This window comes from Pongo pygmaeus, chromosome 8, assembly GCF_028885625.2.
Source record: "Pongo pygmaeus isolate AG05252 chromosome 8, NHGRI_mPonPyg2-v2.0_pri, whole genome shotgun sequence".
NCBI classification, from domain to species: Eukaryota; Metazoa; Chordata; class Mammalia; order Primates; family Hominidae; genus Pongo; species Pongo pygmaeus.
In genome coordinates, this window is record NC_072381.2 from 62,077,147 (window position 1) to 62,087,718 (window position 10,572).

The window sequence follows — 10,572 nt, forward strand, 5'->3', positions numbered from 1 at the left end:
ATCAGGATGAAATTGAGTTGGCCTGGATCCATCCACCATGCTATAGGCATTTTGAAAATAGCATCAAGCCCACCCAAGGGTGGAAAAATGAGGCCGGAATCAGTGGCTCACACCTGTAATCCCAGCACTTTGGAAGGCCGAGGTGGGCGGATTATGTGAGGTCAGGAGTTTGAGACCAGCCTGGGCAACATAGTGAAACCCCGTCTCTGCTAAAAATACAAATATTAGCTGGGCATGGTGGCGTGCACCTTAATCCCAGCTACTCAGGAGGCTGAGGCAGGAGAATTGCTTGAAACTGGGAGGCGGAGGTTGCAGTGAGCTGAGATCACATCAGTGCACTCCAGCCTGGGCGACAGAGCGAGACTCTGTCTAAGAAAAAAGAAAAATGATCTATGACACTATTTCCCACTTTAGAAGCCCTCAGAAAATGAGCTAAGGGAGCATCCCTTGGGTGGGAAGTCTGGAAGATTGTCAGGGTCTGCTTGCCTTCCAAATACCCGCCAGAGCTTCAAGGGGTAACTACCTACGGGTGACGTGATAGGACATCTCTCTGGGGTCAGGTGGACAGCCTTGTATCACCATAAATCCACTTCTAATGATTTTCTTCTTGTTTGATTTTGGGTCTCCCCTTCAGAAGCTGGCAATATCTCATTCATCATCAGCTGCCTTAACTGGTCCCTCAGACCCACACTCAGCCCCCAACTTCCCAACTCTCATGGCACAAGAAGCTTCTTACTTCTTGTCTTCCTGGAAATAACTAGTGTCCTCCATAGGGCTCTGGACACTGTCCCTCACCCCTAGACACCTCATTTTCTCTCCTTATACACGTGATCAAGTATTTCCTCCAGATAATTGTTCCTTGAATATTTACATGGTGACAGGAAGTGTTTTCTTAACAAAATGAATGGGGCACTAATGGTAAATAAACATCACTAAAAGACACCAGGGAGGAGATTCTGTCAGTCACCTCCCTAACCCCTCCCTCCCCCTCCCAGCACTGTCCTAGAATCACTGTCCCCAGTGTCCAGGAAAGGGGTTGTGAACAACAGCTACAAAGAGCTATGGTCCAGATATCTGGGGCATCTGCTCCCCTGACTTCCCAGTGTTCCTGTGCAGCATGGCTCCCTAGATAGTCCAAGGGAATCAACCAAAAAGCTGTTGGAACTAACAAAAAACACTGAAGAAGGAGGTTGAGGAAAATCAGCATGCCAAAATCAATGGTGTCCCAAGAACATATTATGACAGCAAGAATAGGGATGGGGCGCAAGGCAGCTTTAAGCAAGAATTTCCCATGGTGTTAGTGACTTCAGTGTAATGTGCTAAGAATCCCAACAGTGAGGGGTGCGCTGCTTGATTGGACAAATCACTTGTACAGTGGGGGAAAGGGGAAATAAAGCATTTATCACTCCTCCTCAGAGGGAAAACATGCAGGGAGCAATGAAACCAGACAAAGTGGAGTTAACATCCAAGTAACTATTGTTATTGGGATTTCATTATAAAACCTCTACCATGAGCATAAAAAATAAATCTTGAGAGATGAAATACATAATGTAAAAAAAATCAACTAAAATCTGATGTTACCATCCTTGATTACACCAACAAAATCATGAGGAAAAATATAAAAATAGGCTTATGTTTCTCATCTTCAGTCGATCATGTTTCTTTCCTGATAAAGATAATCAGCTTGAATACATTTATGAAAGTAAGTTTTAAAATACCGTATGCTGGCCGAGCACAGTGGTTCACGCCTGTAATCCCAGCACTTTGGGAGGCTGAGGCGGACGGATCACGAGGTCAGGAGATCGAGACCATCCTGGCTAACACGGTGAAACCCCGTCTCTACTAAAAATACAAAAAAAATTAGCTGGGCGCGGTGGCGGGCGCCTGTAGGTCCAGCTACTCGGGAGGCTGAGGCAGGAGAATGGTGTGAACCCAGGAGGCGGAGCTTGCAGTAAGCCAAGATAGAGCCACTGCAGTCCGGCCTGGGCGAAAGAGCGAGACTCCATATCAAAAAAAAAAAAAAAGAAAAAAAAAAACGTATGCTATTTAATATACATTTTCCAAGAGAGTCTCCTAAAACAAAATGGCATCAAAAGGCTGTGGTGGGAGATGTAGGCAAATATACACCAAGTAAATGCAAAGAAAAAAAGTAGCATTGGTCAGGCTAAAACCCAAGTTCAAATCCTAAAACAAGAAATGTAAATTGAATGAGTGGCCAGCGCGGTGGCTCACACCTATAATCCCAGCACTTTAGGAGGCCAAGGCTGGTGGATTGCTTGAGCCCAGAAGTTTGAGAGCAGTCTAGGCAACATGCTGAGACCCTAGCTCTACAAAAAACACAAAAATTAGCTGTGCATGGTGGCACACGCCTGTAGTACCAGCTACTCGGGAGGCTGAGGTGCGAGGATCACTTGAACCTGGGAGGCAGAGGCAGAGGTTGCAGTGAGCTGAGATTGCACCACTGCACTGCAGCCTGGACGACAGAGCAAGACCTTGTCTAAAAAAAAAAAAAGAAAGAAAGAAAAAAGAAAAAGAGAGAAAATAAAAAGAAAATGGAATGAGTTACAAGTGAAAAGGTGACAGATTTGTCATTACTTATACATATATTATTGTATATCAGCCTCTACAACAAATCCCAAAGCACACATATATTCTGATTTCTATACTTTTAGTGAGGATTTTTGATGTGTGGTGGGGTGGAGGGGTCACATTGTGCAGCACACAGCCTTTCACTCAAAAAAGCAATCCTTTAGCATCTGTGTCCCCAGTCAAACCCCTCTGTCACAGCACACATGTAAGCACCTTAGCCACTACTCACCCATGCACACCCCAACTCTGCCCCAGACCTTGTTCTCGATGCTGGGATAGAAACTGTAACAATGCAAGCAACATCCATGGACTCATGGCACTTTTAGGATAATGGAGGAGATGGACCGTAAACAAGCAAACAGATACATGGAGCAAGAGGAGAGGAAGAAGAAGAAAGGGGAGAAAAGGAGGAGAAAAGAAAGGAGGAGAGGAAGAAGAAGAAGAAAAGGGAGAAGAGAGGGAGGAGAAAAAGGAGAAGAAGAAAAGGGAGAGGAGGAGAGAAAGGAGAAGAAAGAGGACAGAAAGTAAGAGAAAGAGGAGAGGAGTAGGAGAAGCAAAAGAAGGAGAAGGAGGAGAAAAGGAAGAAGAGGAAGAGAGAGAAAGAGAAGAAAGAGGAGGAAGAGGCAAATTCTCGGAGACAGAAAGCAGATCAGTGGTGGCCAGGTCTTGAGCAGAGGAGCGGATAGGGAGTGACCATTCATGGCTACCAGGTTTGTTTTTGAAGTGACAGAAATGTTCTGGAACTAGACAGTGGTGATAGTTGGACAACATTTTGAATGTACTAAATGTCACTGAATTACACACTTTAAATGGCTAAAATGGTAAAATTTCATGTTATGTGTATTTTACCATAATTTTTAAAAATATACTTGCAGACATGCTAAGTGCTAGGAAGAAAAGTAGGCAGGTGTTGAAAGACAGAGATTGGGATGGGGCTCATTGCGAGTGGGTGGCCAGTGAAGAACTCTGCATTCAACCGAGAGATGAATAATGACCCAGAAGAGCCTCATGAGGATCTGGGGAAAGGGCATTCCACGCAGAGGGATGCACATGGTGGAAATTAGCTTGAAGAGGTGGGCAGGTGCCAGCAAAGGCCTGTGCCTTTCATGAGTGCCATGAAAGCCATCGAGGCAGGGGGATATGTGAGCTAACTCATGTGTCCAAAGGTCTGCAGCTGCTGTGGGAAGGAATTGTAGAGATGAGCTTGAGGCAGGGCGGGCAGGGACTGCACTGAGATCAGGACCACCATGGAAATGTCTGCGGGCAGGTGCAGGGCTCAGTGCAGGGGTCCAGGCAGCGCTGGCATGCAAGGTCCAGACTTCCATGCCTGCAAAGAGGACACACGGAGACCAAGAGGGCCCAAGCCCAGCAGGCAAGGTTGCTGTGGTTACCAGATGGGCCCAGGAAACAGGGAAGCCAGATGCCTAGTGAAAAGGATGGTGTCATACAGCTCCCATGAGGGCAGTGGGAGTGACTTTTGTGTCCGGAATTGGTGGGTTCTTGGTCTCACTGACTTCAAGAATGAAGCCGCAGACCCTCGCAGTGAGTGTTACAGTTCTTAAAGGCGGCATGTCCGGAGTTTGTTCCTTCTGATGTTTGGATGTGTTCGGAGTTTGTTCCTTCTGGTGGGTTCGTGGTCTCGCTGGCTCAGGAGTGAAGCTGAGGACCTTCCTGGTGAGTGTTATAGCTCCTAAGGCAGCGCATCTGGAGTTGTTCGTTCCTCCCGGTGGGCTCGTGGTCTCACTGGCTTCAGGAGTGAAGCTGCAGACCTTCGCGGTCAGTGTTACAGCTCATAAAGGCAGTGTGGACCCAAAAAGTGAGCAGTAGCAAGATTTATTGCAAAGAGCAAAAGAACAAAGCTTCCACAGTGTGGAAGGGGACCCGAGCGGGTTGCCACTGCTGGCTGGGGCAGCCTGCTTTTATTCTCTTATCTGGCCCCACCCACATCCTGCTGATTGGTAGAGCCGAGTGGTCTGTTTTGACAGGGCGCTGACTGGTGCCTTTACAAGCCCTGAGCTAGACACAAAGGTTCTCCACATCCCCACCAGATTAGCTAGATACAGAGTGTCCACACAAAGGTTCTCCAAGTCCCCATTAGAGTAGCTAGATACAGAGTGTCAATTGGTGCATTTACAAACCCTGAGCTAGACACAGGGTGCTGATTGGTGTGTTTACAAACCTTGAGCTAGATACAGAGTGCCGATTGGTTATTTACAATCCCTTAGCTAGACATAAAGGTTCTCCACGTCCCCACCAGACTCAGGAGCCTAGCTGGCTTCACCCAGTGGATCCCGCACTGGGGCTGCAGGTGGAGCTGCCTGCCAGTCCCGTGCCGTGCGCCCACACTCCTCAGCCCTTGGGTGGTCGATGGGACTGGGCGCCCTGGAGCAGGGGGCGGTTCTCCTCAGGGAGGCTCCCGCCACACAGGAGCCCACAGAGGCGCGGGGAGGCTCAGGCATGGTGGGCTGCAGGTCCCCAGCCCTGCCCCACGGGAAGGCAGCTAAGGCCCCACGAGAAATTGAGCACAGCAGCTGCTGGCCCAGGTGCTAAGCCCCTCACTGCCCCGGCCGGTGGGGCCGACCGGCCGCTCGGAGTGCGGCGTCCGCCGAGCCCACGCCCAACCGGAACTTGCGTTGGCCCGCAAGCGCCGCCCGCAACCCCGGTTCCCGCTGGCACCTCTCCCTCCACACCTCCCCACAAGCTGAGGGAGCCGGCTCCGGCCTTGGCCAGCCCAGAAAGGGGCTCCCACAGTGCAGCGGCGGGCTGAAGGGCTCCTCAAGTGCCGCCAAAGTGGGAGCCCAGGCAGAGGAGGCGCAGAGAGCGAGCGAGGGCTGTGAGGACTGCTAGCACGCTGTCACCTCTCAACTTGATGCTGAGAAATAAAGAAGATGCTAAAGAGGGTGAGTCCCTTAGGCCCCAGGTCAGGGCTGCATCTGGGAGCACATTCTGAGCCCAGCTGTGGAGAATGGAGGCAGTGGAGGCTGGAACCCCACTGGGCTCAGAGCACTCTGCTGGCTGAAATGAGGGCAGGACAGTGAGCAGGCATAGGAAGGCTGGCTGCCTGGTAGGAAACCTAAAGGAAAGAAGCAGCTTCCTGAGTTTGCAGGCTTGATTCACGAACAGGAGAGTGGGAAGAGCGGGAGGGAAAGACGTCTGGCTCCCAGGCAAAAGCATCCAGAAGGATGAGAGGCGGCCACAGAGGAACCAATTTAACAGTAGCAGAAATTGTCAATCAAGATAAAACTGACAGGGCCAGGCACAGTGACTCGTGCCTGTAATCCCGGCATTTTGGGAGGCCGAGGCGGGCAGATCACCTGAGATCAAGAGTTCAAGACCAGCCTGGCCAACATGATGAAACCATGTCTCTATTAAATACAAAAATTAGCTGGTTGTGGTGGTGCTCGCCTGTAATCCCAGCTACTTGGGAGGCTGAGACAGGAGAATCGCTTGAACCCAGGAGGCAGAAGTAGCAGTGAGCCGAGATCACACCACTGCACTTGAGCCTGAGCAATAGAGTGAGATTCCGTCTGAAAAAAAAAAAAAAAAAAAAAAAAAAGAACTGACAGGTCCAAACAGGAGAGCTTCCTGGGTCAGTAGTGTGGACATGTGTCCTCAGTCCTGTGTCCACAGGTCACACCCAGCTCTGGCCCCGAGAACCTGGGATGACTGAGTAAGCAGAGAGGAGTCCACAGGGTTGTGAAGTTCATAATTCCTAACACAGGGTGTGCATTCCTGTGGTGGCCAAGGAAAATGAGGAGAGAACGAGCTTGCACAGGTTGTGGCCATGCTAGAGGGGTTTGACTTAAGTCTTGCTGGGACATAATGTGATAACATGCCTTCTCTGAGTCTCAATATACTCAACATACTGGACAATGAACTTTGGCAGAAACGTGATAGAACAATAAACATGATGTTAGATAAAAAATAAAAAACCTACCAAGCTGAGGGGTCCACACCATCCACAACAGCATAGAACATCAGAGAGTTCTTGCCAAAGCATAAAGTGAAAACAGAAAAGAAATGCCATGTGCTCAGAGGAGTGATGTGTCCAGCCGTGCCCTCATCTCCTCTCCTTCCTACCTTTCACAGTCCACTTCTAAGCTTTCACCCCTGCTTACTTCTGTGGGTTCCAAATGTGGATCTCAGAATCAAGAAAACCTCCTAGGTTCTGTAAACAAGAATGATTCACATCACCAGTGTTTGCTCGCGCCCTCACCAGGCACAACTCTGGGGCTGTGAGGTTCTCAGGCACAAGGCACACCTTGTCCTTCCTGCCTGTCTGTAGGGCCATGGGGAGTGTTACTTGAGCCCAAGGGATGGCAAAGCCAGGCTTGCCAGGAGTGAGGAATGTTCCCAGAAAAGAGGGGAGAGGGGAGGCTTTAGAGCACTGGGGACGATGGCCCAGAGGAGGCCCAGTGTCACTCTAGCTGACCAGGACTGAGCCACATCGTGCTCAGGGATCCCAAGGGTCCAGCAAACAGTTCAGCAAGGCTACAGCAGGTGCTTCCTTCAGAACAAATGTGTGGCGAGGGGACCAGGAAAAAGGATGCCTGTCAATGAGATAAGAATAGCACTGGGTGGTCACAGGAGCATGGAAAAACCCAAACAGCAGCTAAAACAAGAACAAGACAAACAACAAGATAACAGAAAACCCAAAGGAAGAGAGCAAAAACAGCTGAAATCCCACTCAGGGTGACTTGTCCATGGCTCTTCTGGGCAAACCCAAAGAAGGGAGAAAGGAGACAGTAACCCAGGGGGTTCCCTGAAATCTCCTCCTCTTCCAGAATACCTAATAATTGTTCCATCCCCTAATTAAAGAAACACCCATAAAATTAGAAACCCAGACTCTGCTGGGTGTGACACGTTCTCATGAGCACGCCCGCACTTCTCTCTCAAGTGTGTACTTTCGCTTCTCACTAACAGTTTCTTGCCTTTCCTATCATTCTGACTCATTCCCGAGTTCTTTCTCAAGACAGTGTCAAGAGCCTGGACATCAGCTGGGGCTAGGGTCTCACCAGCATCTGGAGAGCCTCCTGAGTCCTCTGGCAACATCAAGGGAAGGAAGAGAAGATTCCTCCATGGAGCCCGTCCCCACACACTTCCCGCCCTGTGACACAGCACGGCTGCTTTGCACCAAGCCTCACCCTTGGCACTCGAGTCGGCTGTGTTCCCTATGATCCATCTACCCACCGTCTCCAGGACAAGCACTGTCCCATTCACCGAAATCAGCACATAGTAATGCTGGATAAATGAATGAATTGGTGAATGAATGAACAAGTGAATGTGTGCACAGCTCACTTGTTTAATTGGAGTCCTGAGTTTGGAAGTGAATGAATGGAAAAAAAATCAGTCACCAGACCCCAGGTCCAAGTCATGAGATGTAGCAGCTGGGTGACCTTGGATGTAGCGCATCACTTCTCTGAGCCTCGCCTTCCTTATCAGAAATGAAATCAGGGAGCTTGCCCTGCCTCCCCACAGGGATATGGGAGCAGCAAGGGCTGGGTAGGCACCCAGTCAACGTAAAGCTCACAGGTTGTTGCCACCCTTCATCACGACCCCAGGACATGAAGCAGATCCTGTATATCCTGGACCCTCCAGCCAAAAGCTCTTTGGGCTCCTAGGTAGGGCCAGCCCCCAGGCTCCCCAGTGGCATGCCCAGATAGTTCCAAAAGGCAGGACCGAAGCAAAGAGCCAGGATCCAAGCTGGATCCTGACCTGGGATACACACATTCCTCGGCGTGCTTTCCTGCTTTTCCATTCTTTAGAAATCAGAAAATTAATTACCAGAAAAAAGGATCTTCTGCACCAGAAACTCAAATGAGTTTAATGTATAATTTATACATGAAAATGTAGATGTCAGTGTGTGACAAATCTCTGTATAAATATTTTTGCAGTTAAATTTTTAGGCATCTGTCTCCCTCCCAGAAGAGTCATCACGCAGGCATCGCGAGTCCCCAGGGCTCAGGCCAGGTGGGGCTGGCAAGGTGGCTTGTCATTTCACCAGTTAGTGATGCAGCTGCCAGCGCAGCCCAGCCCAGAAGGCCCGAGCTTTGGCACCAGACACCTGCAGCCAAGTCACAGCTCTGCCCCAACCTCCCCGGCAGGGTCCTGCTGTGTCTTGTTCAAAACAAGGATTTAACACCATGTGCCAGCTCTGTGCTGGGCCCAGGGGAGGAAGATAGAGTGGAGTTAAGCCCTCACGTGCCAGTGCCTTTGAGCCCATCAGAGAGCCAGGCAAGCAGATAAGGAATGACAATGACAGGGTGGCAAGTGCCAGGGCAGAGGTGGGTCCTACATGCCAGGCAGCCACAGAGGAGCAAGTACTGCCCTATGCAAGAGCATCCCTGAACATTCCAGGGCAGGGGGCCACTCCTGATGGAGTCGGTCAGGTGGATGAAGGCAGAAGGACATTCCCAACAGTGAGAGCCACTCGTGAAGACCAGAGACAAAAGCAAGCATGTCCAGATGATGCGACTGTGGCCTGTGGTACCTGGTGGGGACTGGCCAGCAGTGAGCCTGGCATGGAGAAGAGCCAGATCACCAAGGGAGCTGTGTGCTCAGCCCTGAAACAGGACTTTGCCTGGATTGAAAACTTCAAAGGGCGAAGGCACATGAGCCTTGCAAACTAAAGTGCACGCAGCATCCACAGAAACTACCATCCCCGGCAGGATTGAGTCCTGTGCCAAGCCACGCCTCAGCAGCCTGCCAGTTTCTGGCCCAGGGGTCCCGAATGATTTCCTTCACCCACAGGTGTACCAGTCCATAGGATTGACTGGGACATGACTTTGCATACAAAACACCTGAAATGTAGGCTAGGCCCTTGCTTCTCATCTGCAGTTGCTACGACCATTTGGGGATGGTCATTCATTGTGTGGGACGTTCCCTGATGCCCTCTCTCTGGATGCCCAGTGGGGCTACAGGGACAACCCACAGCATCCTCCTGCCGGAGGATCTGGAGGGAGAGGCACAGTCCACAGAAGGGGCCCTAGCCAAGAACTGGTGTGCCATGCATGCCAAGGAGAGAGGAACTGCATATCTACACCACACCCTGGCCCAGAACCAATGGCAAGGGTCACAAATATGCCCTCGTTCACCCTACCATTGCCAACCACGTCAGAGCACAATCTGAAGTCTCAATGGTGTCTTCCCAGAACTCGGGCCTTCCACAACAAGACAAAGCAAGTCCCAACTCCCCCACCCCAATAAGGGCCCCTGGACAGCCTCTGCAGCAGCCTTGAAGCCCTAAGGTCCTGGCCAAAAGACAAAAGCCCAGGCTCATGGGACCTGATGCCCACAAGACAAGGGTTTCAAGCCCCCAGCCCTCATCACCCCAGTGCCCATCTTGAAGAAGGGCACAGCCTGGCCCTGCTAATTTTTCTACCTCCTGGGGGACTGGTGGCCCACCCCTCCATGACTCCCAGCCACGTACCTCGCTTGGTCTTTGGATGCCTGAGACCCTTGTCCTGGGCCAGGGCCTCCGAAGTCTCCCGCTCCTTCCAGCGCCTCAGCTGCTCCTCCCGCATCTTGTAGAAGAGGATGTGCTTCTGCACATCACTGAGCTCGGCAAGGAGCTCGGGGTCGATGTACATGTCATGCAGGATCTGCTGCAGCATGATGCCACCTGGGATGCACACACCAGAAGGGCAGCCAGCCGGGGAAGCAGGGCCAGGCAGAACGCCCGAGGGGCTGCTCTGCACTACAGGCTCCTCAATCCGGGGCCACTCTCGGTGCCCCTTCTCTGTGCAGCATTGTCAGTTGGCCTCAGCTTCCAGCCAGCGACAAACTCATCTCCTCTACCCAGGACAGCAAAAGAGGCCAGGCAACAGGACCCAAAGGGGCAGCTGGGACTCTGCAAAGGGGAGCAACCACCAGGAGCAATCTAGTCCTTCTCCTGGGTCACCAAGCATGGCATCCCAGCAGAGCCCATGTCTTGGCTTCACCTGGGGTTCTGAGACAATCGGAAGGGCCCAAGCCTCCAGCTCA

The 10,572-nt window shown here is 51.1% G+C and overlaps 1 protein-coding gene across 2 annotated transcripts in view; it reads right to left on the minus strand.

Annotated features, from left to right (window-relative positions):
- Positions 1 to 10,202, minus strand: part of SH2D4B (SH2 domain containing 4B) — a 108,528-nt gene extending 98,326 nt beyond the window's left edge. For both annotated transcript variants that reach the window (XM_054435837.1, XM_054435838.1), the window contains exon 1: positions 10,019 to 10,202. In XM_054435837.1, coding sequence (XP_054291812.1) covers positions 10,019 to 10,202 — 184 coding nt within the window. The remainder of the gene's footprint in view (positions 1 to 10,018) is intronic.
- Between the last annotated feature and the right edge of the window lie 370 nt (positions 10,203 to 10,572).